Genomic DNA, 19,849 nt, shown 5'->3' with positions numbered 1-19,849 from the left:
CACTGCTCATTCCCCTGTGCCCAGTAGATATGTTTGGTCCTGGTGCTGGGTGTAGTCGTGGTGCTGAGCAGCCAGTGCCGCCCCCAGCTAGCAGAGGCCGTCCATCAGTGCCAGTGGAGCCACACCACGCTGGGTGCCATCTGCAGTCACAACAGCACGGGGGGCAAATGTCTTCTCCCGTTCAGTCTGTCCCTGGAAAAATTTGATCCCGGAGTAGCTTTATAAAGGAACCCAGTGCTGCAGGTGATGATGAGAGATCCACATCCTGGCCTGGTTCGGTCACCACCAAGTGCAGTGGCCAGACCCCAGGAACTTCAGCGGTCAGGGTCAAGTGCCCGGAGAGCATGTGCAGGACGGGCGGATGCTGTGGGAGTGTGGCTCACCGGGCGTGGGCTGTCTGGGGGAGAAGTGAACCACAGAGGTGGAAAAGAAAGTAAAGGTCAAATTCTCTTGGTTCATGCAAACCTACTTCTGTTGGCTTTTTGTTGGTTTTTTTTTTCCCCTGGTGACAATTAAATGTGTTGCAAGGTGAAGTAGTCCTCGAGTGAAACGAAATCCCCCTTCCATTCTCCGACCTCGGAGTGCAGAGTGCTCTGAACTACTTGACAAGCAGTTTACCCCTTGAGCGAGTCACGACTCTGCTTTCACAAGTAAGATCTCACTTCCGTGGATGTTTTCCTCGCTCAGTACTACCTAATGGGTTTTTCTTAATAACTGTCATTTACCCTGCATCTTTCTATTCTCAACTCAAAAGGAAAAACATAAGTTGCTGGCTGCAAATACTATTCATTATTCATTTACTAGAGGAATCTTACACACACTAATCCCATTTCCTCTTAGTGCCTCATTATCAATAAACCTTTGCCTCACTGCTTCTGTAAATCATTTTCATCCCTTTCCTTTGCGATCCGTGTGCCTGGGCTCTTGCGTGTCTCATGAGAGTAATTGGCCAAGTCATGTAGTATCATTTTCACTCCTTGATAATCTGGCAAAACTTCATTAAGAGGAGATTACTGTACTACACATATATATTTTTTTGGATGAAGAAAGCATTGCACTTAAACCATGAAGCAAGCAGGGTTTCCCAGTGTCTTCCTGAGCACAGCTGCTTGCATCAGCGATTGGTATCATTCAAAAGACTTAGATTACCCTGGCCCCCACGGGGAACATGCCCCTTCTCTCTGCTGTGACACAAAGGACGTGGAGCTAACCTTCCAGAGACAGAAATGCAGTAAGCTGGGGGTTAAATTTTGGCACCGAGGAGAAATGGGGGGATTTTCAAACATCCTTTCCCTACCCTTCATGGCCCCAACAGAAAGCAATGCCAGGTGTGAGAGTGTAGCACCCACGATTGATGGTGGGCTCCCATCGGAGGCTGGAGCGGTGCTGGCGGTTCCCCACCGTGGTGGCTGCTCTTCACGGCAAATACCAGTGGTGGACGTAGACCCAGAGCCAGACTGGGGCAGGGGAGGACCGGCTGCCACAGAGGCTGGAGGGATCCTACAGAGGCCAAAAGTTTATTAAACTTCAGTTTAACTGGAGCTGAAATATGTGCCTCTAATGCAGGGCAGCAGAGGTTAATGGAGTCCTTTTTACAGACGTTTTATGACACTCTTTTGGGACACATATAAGAAGACTGGGGCGTTCTGAGTAATTTAAATAAATATTTGTTTAGACTGTGTAAGGGGCAATTGGAGTTTCCAGGCAAGTCAGATTTTTCTTTCTTTGCCCTTTCTCCTCAGCTATAGTGTAGACAAGCAGTGGTTCACAGCCAGGCCACGCAGCACAGCTATGCCCCCCGATACCTGGAAACAGCTCTCATGGTCAGTGAGACCTTGAGGCTGCCATGCACCCCCTGTGCAGCATGGGGGGCTCATGGGGACCAAGGACAACAGCCCCTGGCTAGCAGGGGTGTCTGCTGCCCTCAGACCCTGTCGGGAGTTCAGGCTCCCCCTTCTCCCCAGGCACCAGAATCTCCTCAGCAGGAAGACCCCGTGGGGCTGCAGCACCATCCCCATCTTGTGACCCCACGGCAGGGAGGTTTTTTTGCAGCGGGTGACCTGAGCAATGGAGTGAGGAGGGGTGCAGAGGTTGGGGGAAACAACCTGCTGCCCTCAGGTTTGCTGTTAGTTGTTTTGTCTTCCTTCTTGGTTGGCAAGTTCCCAGTTTGATTGTGTTGCTTCTTGCTTCAGTTTATGATTTTCCTGCCCTCTTTCTCTCTGCCAGTAAAAGCTGATGCCAGTCTGTCGCCCAGCCCCAGTGACTGTGAAATGCTGGGACTGGTAGCCAGAAACCTAATTTCTTTCTGGAATACTTCTAAAAGCTTAGTGCTTGTAGGAACATTAGCAATTCCCAGACCTGGCTGGCCTTGAGTTTTGCAATGTGCAGTCAGAATGGAAATAAGTTTTAGCTGTGCTTCCAACAATGGGCAGGTTTGGGGAAGGCTGAATGTTTTTCTTCCCTCGTCTCAACCTTTCTTTACTAATCAGCTGTATAAAACTGAAGAATGGCAGAACTATTTTGTTAAAGAACCTGGCCCAAACTTTGGCCCAATGTTTAAACTCAACCCTTTCCGTGGTTCAGTGAGGTTCAGCCAACTTAGGGTGTTTTCTGTTTTTACTCCAGCTTTCCCGTCACTCCTGCTTTCCAATTTCCACACAAAAATGCTAGTACCCCAATCCCCCTGAGGTGCACTGCGCTTGGGTAGCGATGGGGCTGCCGCAGCACCTCATCCAGACTCAGGGTCCCCAGCTCTTCTCCACGGGGGCACCGGGGGGCCCAGATTGGGAAGCAGGAGGAGCAGCACAGGAGCGTTGCTGGGAGAATTTGCTGGGGCTTGTCTGACTGTCCGTCTGAAGTACATAACGCTTTACTTTAAACCTAAGGGTAGTCCAGGACACACATATGCTGCAGTGCTTTGCTGGATTAGAGCCGCAGGCTGGCTGCTTCAGCTGGGCAGAGCCCGCTCAGACGCCTCTCCGGCCGGTGCCTGCAAGCCTTTTGAAGTTCGTCTGTCACTAATTTGAACCAGGACTCCATAATGCAGAGGCAGCTGAGCTCTTGCTCAACTCGTGACAAAATGGCTCTAACCTCCCTCCTCCTGCCCCTCTGCTCTGCCGGTTATTTCAGGTTGCAGTTCCAGCCCTGTTACCAGCAGCACAAAACAGGCAACTGGAAGTCACCTCTGGGAGGCAGCTGAACTTCAGCAATGCATTGCTGCCTCTGCTGCGAAGAGGTTGCTTTGGCAAAGCAGACAGAAGAATGCAGAGAGAGACAGACTGACGGACCGACCAACCGACCGACGGCATGAGCACTGTCCGGGCAGGCACAGACACATAGGATGGGCTGAATCACTCTCCAAGCTGGCAGCAGGGAATTAAATGGTGCCATAGCCAGACATCAGAGCAAGGCTCAACTCATTTCAGGCGGTTTTGCCTCCCCAGCCTTCCCCACCAGCTGGAAGGAACGTCCCCCTGCTCTCCTCTAACTAGATGGCTCATTGATACCCGCTGTCACACGTGACGGCCGGTGGTTCCTCGCTTGGCAGGCGGTTACATGGAAGGCAACACACACTGAGACCATGGAAGGTTGCACCGGAGCCTCGTGCCTCCCTCTCACCCTGACAGAGCGGGTGCCCTGCTCAGCCACCACCCAGCTTTGGATGGAAATTGTAGGGGGAACGTCCGGAGCGTGTTGTGGGGGAGAGGGAGGTGCTGACTGGTTGTGGGTGAAAGCTCTGGAGGAGATAACAACTTGCAGTGAAAACCCCCTTTTGTCTTGCAGTGCTTAAGCAAGGTATCTTGGCCAAAGGGCAAGGGTGAGGTTAAGATGAATACATAAATCTGCATCCGATGGGGAGGCTTATGCTTTTCCTTTCAGAGTGAGAGCTTAGCCCTAAGCCCTGCATCACCCTCATCTGTCACTCACATCTGAACAACCTTTAGTGTTTCCACAGGCACTGAACGGCACCACTTGTCATCAGCCCCAGAGCTCCCCAGTGCTCACCCTTCCCTGCTGCAGGTACAGCCTGACTGCACAACGCCTCGGAGCAGGGAGCGGGGTTGAATCCCTTAACCTTAAACACTGTCGCCATGTAACTTGGCTGGAGATAACTTCCAAACAGGGGAGAAGCGACATTGCAACCTTGATGTATCTAGATTTTTCTAAAGGAAACACAACCCTGAGAGAACTGGAAGATCCTAAAGCAAGGCAGGCAGGCGGATGGGGCAGGTGCTTCCCCAGATGCTGATGACCAGGTAGTAACACTCCGCTCAGACGGGAGCAGGACAGAGCCCCCACCTTGGGGCAGTGCATCGAGGTCTGCAAAACCCTGTGTTGCCTGTCTGCGGAGAACGAAAGACTTCAGCAAACAGCACAGGGACCTGCCTGTTCTGCCTTTCATTTACCCAAGGGTCTGTGGGCCCTTTTGGCCTTAACTCCCAATAAACAGCTACGGGCCTGTCCGTAGGTATGAGTCTATGACTGAGACGATCCCATTCAACACTTTGTCCTATAGTAGTGATACTGTTTTTTCTTTATGAGCTCCCATGTTTTGTCTTACCCAGCATTGAGCCCTGTCTTCAGAGCAGTTAGGTGCTCCCATCTGGTTCTGAGGAACACAAGAAAAGCCAAGACCCTCAGGCGACCACAGCCATGGCAAGGCAATGCAGGATTGCTTTGGAAGGAGGAGACTACTTATCCAGAAGGTATCAAATTCAGAGCCAAAAGGAAACTGAAAGCCCTTTCAAGCCCCCTTCCAATCCTTGTCTGCCTCATCCATCTTCCTTGGCAGGCAAGCACTGGCAATATATCAGAGGTACTAGGTGACTTCTGCTTCACACACTGTTTTAGGCAGAGACACGAGTAGGACATAGCAGGAATCCACGATTATTTCCCAGCTTTGTGACATGCCCACAATGGGAAATAAAAAGACATTTTAAAATGCAGTAGCTGACCTATCTTGACTGTCACAGTTTCAAGCAGGACTTTGCATGTAGCCTGGCATACTGAAAACCCTCAGACCTGTGCCTGGGGCTGCCTGTGTGGGATCTACTGAGGGTCTGGCTGCCACTGAGCTGCACAGAGGTGAGTGTCAGCTCCCTACTGTCACTTAAAAACCCATCTTGCGGCTGGTCCCGGCACGGCGGAGCACATCCCCAAGGCAGTGTGTCATCCCCTGCAGCCACTGGAGACTTTCAGGTGTCAGAGAGGAGAGAGCCAGGTCACGAAGAAATTCATGGGTTCATCAGAGAGAACCAAGATGCCCAGCTCCAGAATATTTGGCATAAACAATAATCTCCTTTCACATTCAGTAGTGAGCAAGCCCTGGTACGCAACTGAGCCGTTTCATTTCCTCCCCATGGAGGCAATGGCAGTACATTTTCTTGCTCTTTCTCTTTTCCTGTATCGCATTCTGGGAGCAGAAAGTCAGCTGCAATTACAGCAGGTTGCTAGAAGCATTTTTGTGCCTTCAAAATTTGCTAGTCAGCTCTTTCCTGCTGTTCAAATGAACATGCCACATGAAGAAGGACTTGGGACATAAACTGTGCCTTTTTACTCTAGCCACAGCTTCTACATGGAGTTTTCAGAATTGATTTGTTTATATAAAAGCCAGTCTTGTTAGTGTCCTTTAAATAACATGAAAGAGAAGCAAGCAGCGCGTGTTGCATTTGTACACATGATGCCGGTCTCTCCCCAAGTAGCCACAGGGTGTGTGAATTCAGCTAATCAGACAATAAAGCAATACGTGCCCTCGAAAGCAGATGTTTGTACTGGAAAAAAAAAAAAAAAGTTCAGAAAAAAAGCAAGTGGAACAGCAACTTCCACAAACAAATAACACACACATGCACACATTCCCCAGGCTTGCTGTGATGTAAACTTCTCAGCAGCACTAGAGTTAATATTTATCAAGCTGTCTGTTCCCAAACGTAACCAGCCAGGCACAAGAGGGTTTAAGTGCAATCAGGACTGAGGCGGTTTTGACTCCCAGGGAAGCATCTCCGAGGCACACAGAGTGGGGACAGTCAGTGACTTAAGTGATACGCTGGCTGCACTGCCATCAAAAGCCTATGGCCCCACCGGTGCTGTGTGGCAACTTTGGCATGGTCCCCAGACCGCCCTTCTGGAACAGAAGGAATTTTTGAGACCTTTCTGCTCTAGGCCTTAGGGTTGTTCCTGCTGTATGCTCTGCTCAGAAAAATAAATCTCTTCTTGAAGAGAGGAACCCTTGGTGTGGTCAGGAGGAGCGCAGCAGAAAGCAACACTCCTCTCCCCCTTTCATCCTTATACAAGTAGGCTTTTCTGTAGGAATTTGCTCTGTCTGTAATTAGCTCCCCAAGGTGGCCAGGTATTGCACAGCTGTTTTTAGCTGCGGGTTTCATTATATCCCCCCTTTGCTGTAGAGCCTCAGGAGGCTGCGGGCAGCAGGGCAGCAGCGCCAGCAGCGTTGGTCGGGCTCAGCAGAGGTGGGTGGTGTCCATGCGGATGAGCACATTCATGCAATGGTCTCCTCAGCACAACGGGAGGTTGGTGCATGCCATGCTGTGAGCAGAGGAGCTGCCTGGAGCATGTCCCAGCCTTCCTTCAGGTTCTACAGGATCAACCAAATGAGCTCCCTGGCTGGGATAGATGGACAGATGTGCTATCGTACAGGAACCAGCTCTGCTTTATGCAAACTTAAAAGGGAACTGCTGGTGGGTTGGACACAAGGTGATGTGTTCGTCCTTATCCAGAGTTGAAATGGAGACGCTCCAACCAGTTTGTGCTTAGCAGCCAGGTTAACTGCACCTTCCAGAACGATGCCAATGGCTTGTGTCTTATGTAGACCTCTACCACCTGCATTTAAGAGATGAATGCTGCCCAGTTTTACACTTCAGTTGGGCCCAGGAGTGAAGGTATATTAAATATCTGATCATTGCTAATAAAATCAATGATGCCACATTCAGCTAAAAAATTCTGGGTCTTCTCTCCATTTTAAACTCTTCTCTACATCAGCAGGCTGCAAGAGCCCTGACTCCCTGAACAGAAATAAACCTAGAGATTTTGGCCTTTATATGTCTAAAATCCAGCCTCTCCATTTTATCCTATATAATGCAAAATGTGAATATTTTTGAAATGGTAGCCTTGTGCTGACTTCTAGACTGCAATGACAGACAGAAGGCAGAAGGCTGCAACAGACAACTTGGGAACAAGTTATAATGGCTTCAGCATGTGTTAAGGCAAGATCACAAGGACTGGATAAGGTTACTACGGCCAGCCAAGTCCTGGAGGTGTGTTGGCTGGGCTGTGGTGCAAATCTTCCTTGGTAAGAAGTGTAGAATACACTGCCCAAACCCTATCTAGGCAAATTTTTTAGCACTGATATTTAAGCAGGAGTTGAGAGAATGACATTAAGAGCCAGAACTGGATTTAAAAAGTCTTCTTAAACATCTGCACTAGAGGTTTGTGGGTTGGGGTTTTTTTTGAAAAAGCATTGTTGCTATGAAAAGTAAGAGCCAGACCACGGCCGTGCAGGCAGGGAAAGGCAGCATGAAATGGCCTCATAGGAGGCCATAGGGATCTGGGGATGGGCAGGGGAGAAAACCCCCATGCCTGCACCTGGGCAGGAAGGCAGAAGGCCCCTATTTAGCATGAGAGCAGAGAGGCAGCCTGGTGCAGCCACATGCTGCCCATGCCATGTGCTTTGGCCGTGGGTCGGCCACAGGCGGACAGGTTCTGTGAGCCATCATGTGCTGGTAGGTGTCCAGGTGGCCCAGGTTACGCTCAGAGCCACCCAGGGCTGGGATAGCGTGGGGCTCCTCACTGAGACCATAATAGCTTGGATGAGATCCAGAGAAGGGCAACGGAGCTGGTGCAGGGTCTGGAGCACAGGTCGTATGAGGAGTGGCTGAGGGAACTGGGGGGGTTTAGTCTGGAGAAGAGGAGGCTGAGGGGAGACCTCATGGCCCTCTACAACTCCCTGAAAGGAGGGTGCAGAGAGCTGGGGATGAGTTTCTTGAACCAAGTAATAAGCGATAGGACAAGAGGGAATGGCCTCAAGCTGCGCCAGGGCAGGGTCAGACTGGCTCTTAGGAAGGATTTCTTTGCAGAAGGGGTTGTTGGGCGTTGGAATGGGCTGCCCAGGGCAGGGGGGGAGTCCCCATCCCTGGAGGGGTTGAAGAGTCGGGTTGACCCAGCGCTGAGGGATCTGGTGGCGTTGAGAACGGTCAGTGTGAGGTTCATGGTTGGACTGGAGGAGCTTCAAGGGCTTTTCCAGCCTAGGTGATTCTGTGGTTCTGAGATGTTGCCACAGCAGTACATGAAAAATGCCCAGATCCTGAAGGGTTCTTTGCCTGGAGCCTGGGGGAAACAGTCCTGTGCTGGTTGTGTCCTTGGGTTTTGCTGGCCATGTAGCTGTCTTGGAACCTTGTAGTCTGTGGGGCTGCAATCACAGGATCTATGTGAAGGAGTCTGTCAATAAGGAGCTGTGACTTGTCATGCATGTGCTGTGCAAAGGAGACATCATTTCAAATTGGGCCTTAAGTCGTGTATTTGACATTTCCCATTCTCCGTTGCCACGTAGATGCACCAAGCTGACTTTGCTCTAAATTAAATTTCATGGATACGATCGTACATGGCAAAGATTTTATTTTATCACCCTCCCAAAATAACACACTTCAGGAACAAAACGGATAGGAGTTGTGAAGCCAAACATTGTGATGGCATGGTGAAAACGGCCGTTCCCTCCAGGAAGGTGTCAGCAGAGCAGTGTGATGCCTGCCCGTGCCGGGGGATCACCGCATGGCCACGCGTGCAGCACGGTCTGTCTCTGCACCCCCTTCCTCCTCAATGTGGTTCCCAGGACAGATGTGGTGAGATCGGAAAGGTGTAACCCCTCCAGGTGAACTGGGGATGCAGGCAGCCATCCTGCCCAAAAGTGAGGGAGCACTGTGATGCTTGGGGACTGTGTGTCCAGCTGTCCTGGGCTGTCCCTGCCCATTGGCAATGGACACAGGATGACTCAGGGAAGGTCTTGGAAGTGCCGATGGTCTAGTGGCAGCCAAGGCTCTGGGAGAGCAGGGTCTAAGCATGGGAAGCCAGAAAATATTCTCATTCTACTGCTATGAGGGCAAGGACGGAGTTGTAAGCAGTGAAGGAGGCACCAAGTGGTCCTGTCGGGCTCGTAAGGGTGCAGTGATGCTCACATTACCTCCTTGTCATGGAGATCTTCACAATATGTAATTCAAGGTCTCTCTAAGTTTGATTAGAAACAGACACCCCAAACTTTGCGCTGAAACTTTGAGGCCATCTCCAGTTACAGGAAGTCTGGGCATATCCATATGCAGATGTATGCAATTTGTTTCACTTCAGCAGTTACCATGACTGTTTGGAGGTCAGGGACCCTGTTTCTAGGGAATGAGCATTACTTTTTGGGATGCTCAGCCGAGGGCAGATGCACACCATCCCCTCCCTGCGCCGCCAGCCGTGCTCCCTGCTCCCGGCCCTCCCTCCCGCTGTTGCTGCTCCTCTCATGGGGACAGCTCATTCCTGCCCATGTCCGCAGGGGTGGGAGGGAAAGGATCACAGAATCATAGAATCATAGAATCATGAGCCCGTGTCTGCTGCAGCGCAGGAGCATGCGAGCAGCATGGCTGTGCCAGCACCGAGGGCTCTGGGCTGGCGGCAGGTCGCTTGCTCCTCAGGGCTGATGGCTTGTGGTAGAGACAACTATCGCTGCTGAAAGCCCAGCTCCCAGCTGCAGTTTGAGCCATGAAGCCAAGGAAATTAGATGAGAGCCAGAGCTTTTGTGTGTGTGTGTTTGTGCAGACCCTTCCCCAGCTAGCTGAGCCGCTCGAGCAGATAAGAAACGGCAGAGGAGTTTCCCAAGGAAAGGCCTCAGGTCTTGTGTTTGCTGCTGCTGGAGTTGCAGGGGACCTGGGAGTTAGGGAGGCAGCCAGCACAAAGGCACGGGGGGAAATCTACTGAGCTTCCTGACATCATAAATAATAAAAAAAGGAAGAAAGGAGGAAAACATTTCCTGACATACTTTTATTTATTTATTACTCCAACTCTACTGACTCTCATAGGCGGTAGTCCATTGCTGCAGACTTTCGGGACTGTTTTATTATCATCAGTTTTGAAAATAATAAATATCACGGCTGTAGCTTATGACGTACCCAGGCTGTGAGGCAGGGCACTGTCCCAGCCCATTTTGGATGGGTCTGTCCACCTGCATCCCCTGGAAGCAGCGGAGGGTGCAGCTGTGAAGAGGAGGCAGGGTGGCAGCCACTGGCCCGGACAGTGGTCCTGGGACCCAGGGAGCATAAACCTTGGCAAAATGTTCCTAAGGATCAAAGCAAAGTGAGTTGAGATAGACACCATCAGACTTTGCTGAGCTTTACAGGGAGCTCCTCAAAAGCCTGAGGGCACAGTATTAGAGACAGCAATAAATGTGAAAACACAGTAGGGTGGTAGTGGCAGATATAGCTCCTGCACCTCTGGTGCCTTCATCCATTTTTTTCTCTGGGTTTCATCCAGGCAATTTTTTTCTCAAATCCCTTTCATAGCTCATCCTCCCAAGCTTAAACCTGGGCCTTCCTTGCCCTCAAGCCCAAGGGTGATGTGTACATTTTCTCTCCTCTTTTCATCCCAATACAGCCTTTCAGCTGCAAAAATGAGAAACGGGCGAGGATATGTACACCTCCTCACAAGCCCACTCATGGGCTTTTGGCTGCGAAGCCATGACAGAGCTGTTCACAGAAGGGCTAAGCTGTAAATATACAGGGAATTAGGTGGAAGGGTGTTGTAACAAGGGACGAGTGCTGGAAAAAATGGGGATTTCCAAAGGCATGGGCTAAGATGCCTGAGCTGGCATTAATAACCCTGGATATGACACTGCTGGGGAAAAGCTCCCTGTGGGGACATCACTCGATGGTGGAGCTATTTCCCAGAAAGACTGATCCTGGACTGAGAACATTTAAAAATAGGCTAATGTGAAATTTAAAAAAAAAAAAAAGATTAGCCAGTTGGTATGATCTTGGCTTGGTAAGGAGAGCATGGACAGGAAGTACCACTGCACCCTTCCCTTCCCGGACCTTTAGGAGCCTAGCAGAGTGCCTCAAGGTTAAACCCTGCAGTAGGGCTACCGTGGTTTTTTGTCCAAAGAGCCCAGCCAGAAACGTGGGCAGCTGTGACACTGCGCTGGGCAGCATATGCTGGGCAGGCCAGTCGCTCATGCCAGTCCCTGTTCTTCTGGTCTGGGGACAGCCTGCTGCACAAAGCAGTGGCAGCAGGCAAGCGAGAGCCATGGCCACTTGCCACGGGTCCCCACCAGGGTCCTGCTGGCATAGCAGCACACTTGTGAATGAAAGGGACACCACTGTCACTGGAGGCAGGAGGTGGGCAGGAGAGGGTGCCCCATCACAGCGCTTTGCCTGTCCCTAAGGATACATATGCCCCGTTACAGAAGCTCAAAGGTGGTTTTACTCACAGCTGCTAAGCCTTAGAGAGGAACCAGCTCACTGCAGTGGTTGAAGTGTCCGACTCCTGCATCATCATACTGCTCTCGTACATCATGGCCCACTAGTTATTAATTGCTCAGGGCAGTGAGGCAGCAACAGCCTCCCAGGCTGCTGCCAGACTCCTCTCATTTTTCCCTGCCTTGCACACAAGTTGGGGTGTTTCTGTAGGTGTCTCACACCAACCTTTTCTGTGGCACTAAGTGCTGTTCATCTCCTCTTTGCCAAAAGCAGTGCAAGTCACAGAAGGCTGTGGGGGTGACCGTGGGGGGTCAGTCAGGAACACCTCTGCTGACACACCACCATCACCTGGGGATGTCCAAGCAGAAAACAGATCCCACTGAGCACCATGCGTGGCTGCATGGTTTTCAACCGTGTGTTTTGTGCCCCTGGTCTCCTACCGTGTGTTATTCAGTAGAGGAGCACAGACGGGCTGGTGACTGGGAACCATCATCCGAGGCCTGGGTTTGGATGCCTCTGTCCTCTCTTGGGGCCAGGACCAAGGAATGCAGTGCTCTGTGGGGTTCAATCCCACTGTGGGCGGTGGGATGGCGAAGGAGGGTCTTGCCGGTGAGCGTGTTGGGCTCATCCTGGAGCGGGACTGGGACGAGCTGGCAGAGCTTGCCCCAACCTCTCATTCCCTGGCTGTGCTGGCATCCGTGGGCTGTGCCGTAACAGCCACCTCCTCCCTTGAATACAGCCCAGCTAGGTGCCTGTGCCACCCCTGAGCTGAGCTCCAGCACCCACCGAGGCTGAGGCCAGCAGCTTTCCTGCACCCGGGGCAACCCTCTGCCTCGCCTCCCTCCTCTTCCTCTGCCCAGGGTGCTGTAGTCTCTCTGCCTGCATTTGGGGACCAGCTGCCATGGCTAGCTTGAATTGGTTGAAGCAATCAACTAGTCAAAAGGTTTACATCTGTTTTCTTCTCTCTCTCTCTCCCCCACTCCCCACCCTGCTCAAACCTGCCCTTCTGTCCCCACCCAAATAGGTAAGGAGAGCAGTTTGGGAGAGGCCGACTTGCAGCCGAGCTCTGACCCTTCGGGAATGGACAGCAGCTACCTCAGTGTGAAGGAGGCCGGGGTGAAAGTGCCCCAGGACAGGGCCAGCACGGACCTTCCCAGCCCCATGGACAAGGCTGACTCGGAGAGCAACAAGGGCAAAAAGCGGAGGAACCGCACCACCTTCACCAGTTACCAGCTGGAGGAGCTGGAGAAGGTCTTCCAGAAGACCCACTACCCAGATGTCTATGCCAGGGAGCAGCTAGCCATGAGGACAGACCTCACCGAGGCTCGTGTACAGGTAACAGAGGATGGGCTGGGGCTGGGCGAGGGGCGGGTGAGCTGCAAACAAGCCCCTGCTCTCTGGGGAATGAAACCACGAGCCCTGCAAATTTGTTGTCCCTTGCTGTGCCACAGGCTGGCACACCTCTGCAGCAGGGATGGATGGGGAGGGACGTCCGTGTCTGACACTAGTGTCAGCTCCTTTATTTGGGCTGGTGTCCTGAGCTCCAGTGTTCACAGAGACGCCTCCTGTCCTTGAACTAATGGGGTGGCAGGCTGGTAAGCTTCACCGTCACCCTAAACAAAGCTATTACAAAAAATACTTTCTTCAGGAGAGTCAGCAGGGGACACAGGTTCATTAGTCTGAGTGGGAGCAAGCTTTCCCACAGTATAGGCTCTATCTGGCAAGATGGGGCTGCAGAGGTGACCAGGATGTTCAGTACCAGTGAGTGTGAGGTGAGACAGGAGAGGCAGCCCTTGTCGCCTGCTCAGCTGAGTGGGCGCTGAGACTGCACAGAGCCTGGTGATCTGGAGCAAAAAGGTGCTCCCACCACCTCGCGAGGAGCAGGGGAGTCAAACAGCCGCGCTGCAGTCACACCCGCATGAACTGGCTCCCCCGAGCTAACCTGGGGGTCCAGCAGAGCCAAACTCTGCATTGAAGGAGTGAACGATTCTATGAGTGCCGCTCTCTCCTCCGAGTCAAGGTTAAACCGAGGGCCTAGCAGAGCTCAGAAGCACGTGCAAAAAGGAGCACCATCACTTGGAGAGGACATCTGCAGCTCACGCTTTGATGGCCATCAAAGGTCCCGCTGAAGCTTAGGCTCTCATTCTCCAGTCCAGCTAATCCCATGACTTCCATCTGCAGGCATTTATCAGCTCACCACCTGCAGAACCTGCATTACTATCAAGAATATCTGGCCTGTGGAGACATCTGATTGTACCTCTTCTACCAGAAAGATTCCCAGGTGCCAGGCAGCCTGGCTTGCCCTCTGCTCTAACCTTTACAAGTAGTTGTTGCAAACAGTCGAAGCAGTCAGGCCAGCATCCTTGCCTAAGTCCATTTTAGTCTGCACATTTATTTCCAGTTTCAACTGGCTGCTGGGTTTTCTTTTCTGCTTGCCTAGGTTGGTTTGCAGAACCGGTGTGCTCTTCTCCCCCACAGCTGTTTCTCTTCAGGCTGGACACGGCTGAATTTCAGTAGAAAGCAGTGTGATTCCCGTTGGTCCCGCGTGTAGCGTGCTGAGCGCTGCGGGATGGGCAGGGGAAGGCAGCGCTACAAATGTCAGCTCTTTCCTTCTGCCACTGGATGCGGCCCTTGATTTCCCAGGGCCCACAGCACAAGTGCTTGATGGGGTCTCCTGGAAAGTTGGTTACCGACTGCACAGCGCATGAAATCCCTTTCACTCGGGAATGAGGTGCTGGAGGGTGGCGAGCTCCTCCTGCTCGCCTCTGAGCCAGGGTGTGCAGCTAGAGCGTCGCAGCTAGCGTGCAGGGCCAGCTAGCAGAGCCAGGGCAGGCGAGGCAGATGCAAGCCACAAGTTGAGTACATATGCCCCACAATCTCAGGTTTGGTTTTTTTCCACCACTTTACCACTGGGTAACACTGCAGCTGAGGGTAGAAGCACTTCCCCAGGCAGCAGGGAGGAAATCTGGCAGAGGGCAGGGGCAGCCTGGGGGTTTCACCCTGCCCTGAGACAAGCAGCCCATCAGCCCCCACCATGAGCAGCCGAGAAGAGCCTTAGTCCTTGAAGAGGAGGCTGAGGGGAGACCTCATGGCCCTCTACAACTCCCTGAAAGGAGGGTGCAGAGAGGGGGGATGAGTCTCTTGAGCCAACTAACAAGCGACAAGAGGGAATGGCCTCAAGCTGTGCCAGGGCAGGGTCAGACTGGCTCTTAGGAAGGATTTCTTTGCAGAAGGGGTTGTTGGGCGTTGGAATGGGCTGCCCAGGGCAGGGGGGGAGTCCCCATCCCTGGAGGGGTTGAAGAGTCGGGTTGAGCCAGCGCTGAGGGATCTGGTGGAGTTGGGAACGGTCAGGGTGAGGTTCATGGTTGGACTGGAGGAGCTTCAAGGGCTTTTCCAGCCGAGATGATTCTGTGATTCTGTGATTCTGCACTTCACTCATGCATTTCACTCACTCCCCCAGCCCTGCTGGGAAGGACCCCGTCCCTTGGGCTGTGGGCTGGCACCCAGCCTTGTGATGCAGGGTTGCCGTGCCACCAGTGGAAATACAGACTCGCTGGCACTGGCAAGCGAGAACCAAGCAGGCTCGTACCACAGTGCTCAGCGCTGTGGGTGCTGGTTGGCAGGTCCAGGGGCACCCCAGGGTGCCCAGGGAGCCAGGGCTGCTGGCTAGTGAGCTGCTCAGGCTTGGCACGGCGGTGGCAGCCCCCGGGAGGCGTGGGGACACAGCCTGGGGTGGCACAGGTCTCTTTGCTGATGGCACAGGGCTGTGCTTCTCACGAGGGAGGCTTTTGGGCCAGGGCCTTAGTGAATCACCCTAGCACCTGTGTCCAGCTCTGGGTTGTGTTATAGAGTGTTTAGGCTTGGCTTTGGCCTTCCCACCCCTCTGAGCAGTTCTGCTCTGCTGGGGCCTCCCCTTGCCAGCACCGCAGCAGCAAGAGCCATCAGCTCACAGCTGAAAAGAGGGCACGGGCACGAGGCAGCAGCCCAGGAGACCGATGGCGAAGCAAACGCCTACTGCAAGGCCCAAGGGCCTAACAAGGGCCAAGGCAGAGGGTGGAAATCACAAAAAAGCCACAAGCCCCTTACTTCTTTCCTCCTGCAAGCCAAATAGCCGCTATGTACTCAGAAACCCTCTGCTAAGCTGGCAGGGGCTCTGGCTGCTCAACAGTCCCTCTCCCAAGGAAGGTCTCCCAAGTCCTCTAAGGGACGGCGAGTGTCCTGGGATGATTTCACGGAGGCCATCTCCAGCTGCCTGCAAGGCTGAACGAAGCCAAGCGGAGCGGCAGGAAGGCGAGGCGCCCAGCCGGTTTGAGGTGTGATGCTCCCTCCCACGGCTGAGCCAGCTTTTGGCTGGAGGTCGTCCCCTCCGGCCAGGCTCGGCTCCCTGAGGAGCGCAACCAGCCGCCGCGCTGCAGGCGGGAGCAGATGCGGAGCCCAGACAGGCAAGTGGCAGCTCTGGTTTTTTCCATCCCTTTCCCAAGCTCACGCTTCATTAGTGAAATAGCTGCCGGAGATCTCGGTGCCTGGAGAAGAGCTCATGCCAGCAGCGGGCATGGGGCGGGCCACGCTGTCTGTGGAGCGGTGGCATCCCACAGCCTGGCCCCTCTCCTGCTCCATTTCTCTGCTTGGTTTCCAGCTGTCAGTGCTGATGTCCGACAATGTCACATTCCCCCCGTGCTGCAATGCAACGTTTTCCCCGCCTGCCCCCCACAACCTGGCCTCTTGTTGCCAAATACTATTAAGCTACTGCACGTCCCTGTTTTCCGAAGCGGGATCCACGCGTAAGCCCTGTGCAGAGGCAGAGCCACCCAGCCAGCGAGAGGCTGCGCGGGCTCCGAAACAAACCTGCAAGGGGATGTTTTCATCATGCAGAGTGCATATCCCATTCCTTTCTCCTCCTCTTCCACGTCTGGGCCTGCAGAGCCCCAGAAAGAGCTCCTGCTCCGTACCAGCAACTGCCTGAGCCCACCCAGGGCTGCAGCAGATGTCTGAGGCGGTGGCACTAGAGAAACATGGTAGACACACACGTGTATTATTCACACATGGCTCCTTCCCCTTTCATGCACACATACACAACCCAAGCCCACGCCAGCATGGCTCCGGCTGCTCATCTCCCTTGGGCTGTGAGTATCTCTGCCTCCTGGCCTGCCCTGTGGCAGAGAGGAAAGAGATGGGGCTGGAAGGAGGCTTCACAGCCAGGGAATATAACCCCTCAGCCAGCCCCCCTCAGAGCCAGCCTTATGATTGCTGCGACCGTTAATGAAATGTTTTCAGCGGTGACCCTGTGATGCGGCGGGGGCTTGAAAGTGAGAGGGAAATGTCAAACTCCGCTGTAGCAAAATCACCGCCTTGGAAAGAAAAGAAAAGAAAAAAAGCAAAGCAAAGCAAGAAGTAATATATCTTGATCCCTTTTCCCCCATAAAACCCTGGGAGGCTGGTGGAAGGAGCGGAAAGACTGAGCTAAGCCTGCAGGAAATTAAACATGAAATGAAAACAAGCTCGAGTTATTCAATTCTCTCATCCCAGGCTCCAATTTCCCATTCCAGGCCACTGATAAAATGGTGTCCAGTTTCAGTGCTCAAGGATGAATTCTGGCTCTGTTCTTGCAGGCTGGAAAGCAAAGGGCTGGTGGCCATCTCTGGGAAGAGGGAGACGGCCTGGCCTTTCGCAGAGGGATGGGGTCCTGGAGACAGACAGACAGACAGACAGAGGGAGGGAAGGAGGAGGGCAGCAGGGCCAGAGGACAGGGATGGGGAGAATGGATGCTGTGAGGCTGCCAGGGGAGAGCGGGAGCACAAGAGGCTTGAACGCAGCAGGCAGCTCTCATGTGCATCGGGGCAGCGATGCAGCGAGCGGGGTTTGAGCACAGGGCGTGGGGCACTGCGCTGGATCTGGCCCCGTGGCTGCCGCTGGGCCACCACCACACGTGCAGAGGCCAACCTCACCCTCCACCGCTGCACCGGGGCAGGTAGGAGAGAGGAGAAAAAAAATCACCTTTTTCTTTAACTTGGAGGGAGGACAAACTCAGCGATGCAGTTCCCAATTATCCAGCCGTGGCCAGAGGGGCCTGGGTGAGGTCCCAGCTCAGCCCACCCACCTGTGCCCCGTGCAGGGCACCTGGGGCTTGGTGGCAGGGGCAGACCAGGAGCACCAGGGTGCCGGGGTAGTGGCGGCAGTGAGACAGCGAGCAGGAGCCTCCTGCCTTCTTTGTCTCAGGCTGTCCCCGGCCTCTCCACCCCCCGCAGCACGTCAGTTGTGTATGCATATGGATTTAGGTACCAGCATATGGCTGAATGTTTATGGAGACATGAAACATTTTCTGTTCTGTAGATTTTTATAGGGCTGATTTGGTACGTCAGGGCTTATCAAAGCACTGTCTGCAGGAGTCAGATACATGACATTACCCTACACTCCCACTCTAATTGTTAACACTGAGATGCAGCCCACAGTGACTGCTTAGCCCTGCACAAAGTACCCCGTCCTGACCCCCGAGGACACGCTGCACCGAGAGCTGCAGCCTCCACTGTCACATCCCTGTCCCATAGCAGCCTCTCTTGACAAAAGGTGACAGACAATGAAAGGAAAATGGGCTTTTGTTGGGTTTTAGATTTGCTTTTTAAAAGCAGGTGTCTTCTAAGATTAAGGAAATACTTAGGATTAGTTGGTTTTTTGCTGACGTCTTTGCATTACACATTGCCTCGCCTGCCCTGCTTTCCCTGGAGCACTGTGGGGGTCTGGAGAAACCCGACTGCAAGGTACCAAGCAGCCTAAAAGGACTTGGGCCAGAGGAGAAAGGAGAACTTCAAAAAGTGGTTCCAACTTTGTCACAAGCACTTTGGACCAGCGGCTCACTGCCAGCCCTTGGAGTGCTTCCAGCGTCCCGGGCACCAGCACTTGAACTGAAGACACTCTTCTTTTTCAGGCTAATGCGATAGTTTGCCACAGCCTCCCGGCCCACCAGGCTGCCATTCAGGAACTGCCAGTTTAAACCATTCTGCTCTGCCAGCGCCAGTTCAATCCAACGCCTAAATGAGGAGCAGCGGAGCAAAACCCTGCGCCGTGGAGACCCCGCTCCGCCTCAGCCAGCCCCAGGAAACCTCCCCACAGCTCCGGCGGGACGGCTGCCGCGCTGTGCCGGGGAAGCCAAGCGCACAGACCCCGCGCCAATGGCTTCGGAGGTCACGCTGCAGAGCGGGATGCTCAGGCGGGCTCCCCTGCACGGCCGCGCAGGTGTGCGGGCAGGCCAGCCGTGCCTTCGGCGGGCAGCGGGACGGCCGCATATGCCTGGCATATGTTTGCCCCGGCCTCGTGCACAGCCAGCGCTCTGCTCCCTACCTGCTCTGCACCCCTCTGTGCACAGCGGGGCCTCCTCCGCCCGAGGAGGAACCGGGTCACCACCGCTAACTTTGAATCTGCAGATCAAAGCGGCATGATCTGGGCCAGCCCTGGGACTGGCCTGCAGCTGGGCTGGAGCGGCTGTGCCAAGAAGAGGTAGAAGAAAAACAGACAGATGCCTGGGGCATCAAACCTGCTCCAGTAGGACACTCTTCATGTGCAGCGTGTGCTCAGCTGGGGCAACGTTAAGACCTTTCTGCTGGTGCTTTTTGCACCTGCTGAAAATCCTCACGGGGTTTTTGATTCGGGGTGGGGGGTTAATATCAGGTTGCTGCTTTGGGTATGGCTAGTCGGGTTGGCTTGTGGATGGCCCAGTGGCACTGCCACGGGCACTAAACCCCGCACCATCGGCAGCCCGCACGGGCAGGCCGCAGCGCACGGCCGGACCCTCAGCTGCCCACGCGCACCACGGGGCTGGCGGCGGTGGGGAGCTGCGAGAGACCAGCACGAGGCTGCCGCCATGGCGGGGAGGGGGAAACTGAACCAGGACATCCTGAAACAACCCTTCCAGCACAAGCAAGAAGGTCAGCTCAGACCAGAAACCACAGACCCTCAGGCCCGTCTCTCCCTGGAGCAGCTCCTAGCTTTGCTGACGCAGGCTGCAAATGCCACCGCTCTCCTGCCCTCCCCAAAAGCCGCCCCGCTGCCCCACCCTGTGCCAAGTGCCCGGCTCGCCCCGCTATCCTCCGAAGATGTGAGCTTCCCACCCGACGTCTGGTTTCTCCAGCCGCCTGCCAAGCAGCGGATCTGCCCCACGGCCAGGCGCAGGCAGGGCCAAGCTGTTGGTTAGCGATGTCCCCCCCTCCGCAAGTCACCGTGTAAAACTCGAAGCAGAAGCGAGCGGCTCTAGGACTGCTCCTTTCATGCACTGGCGTGACCTGCACAACCCAGCCCCTGGTGATCGCCTGCATCTCTCAGTGCCTTCAAAGCGGCTCTTGATTGATGTGTTTCCCTGACTCACAAGCTTCAAGAGGCTTTGAAGACACTGGGCCAGGCTC

The 19,849-nt window shown here is 53.9% G+C and overlaps 1 protein-coding gene across 2 annotated transcripts in view; it reads left to right on the top strand.

The window, feature by feature from the left end:
• The window catches only part of ALX4 (ALX homeobox 4), a 39,908-nt gene that overhangs the window by 16,171 nt on the left and 3,888 nt on the right, over positions 1 to 19,849 (top strand). For both annotated transcript variants that reach the window (XM_074809813.1, XM_074809815.1), the window contains exon 2: positions 12,481 to 12,791. In XM_074809813.1, the coding sequence (XP_074665914.1) occupies positions 12,481 to 12,791 (311 nt within the window). The remainder of the gene's footprint in view (positions 1 to 12,480; positions 12,792 to 19,849) is intronic.

This window comes from Strix aluco, chromosome 31 (assembly GCF_031877795.1).
Source record: "Strix aluco isolate bStrAlu1 chromosome 31, bStrAlu1.hap1, whole genome shotgun sequence".
In the NCBI taxonomy this organism is placed as follows: domain Eukaryota; kingdom Metazoa; phylum Chordata; class Aves; order Strigiformes; family Strigidae; genus Strix; species Strix aluco.
This window is presented reverse-complemented; position numbering and strand designations above follow the sequence as displayed.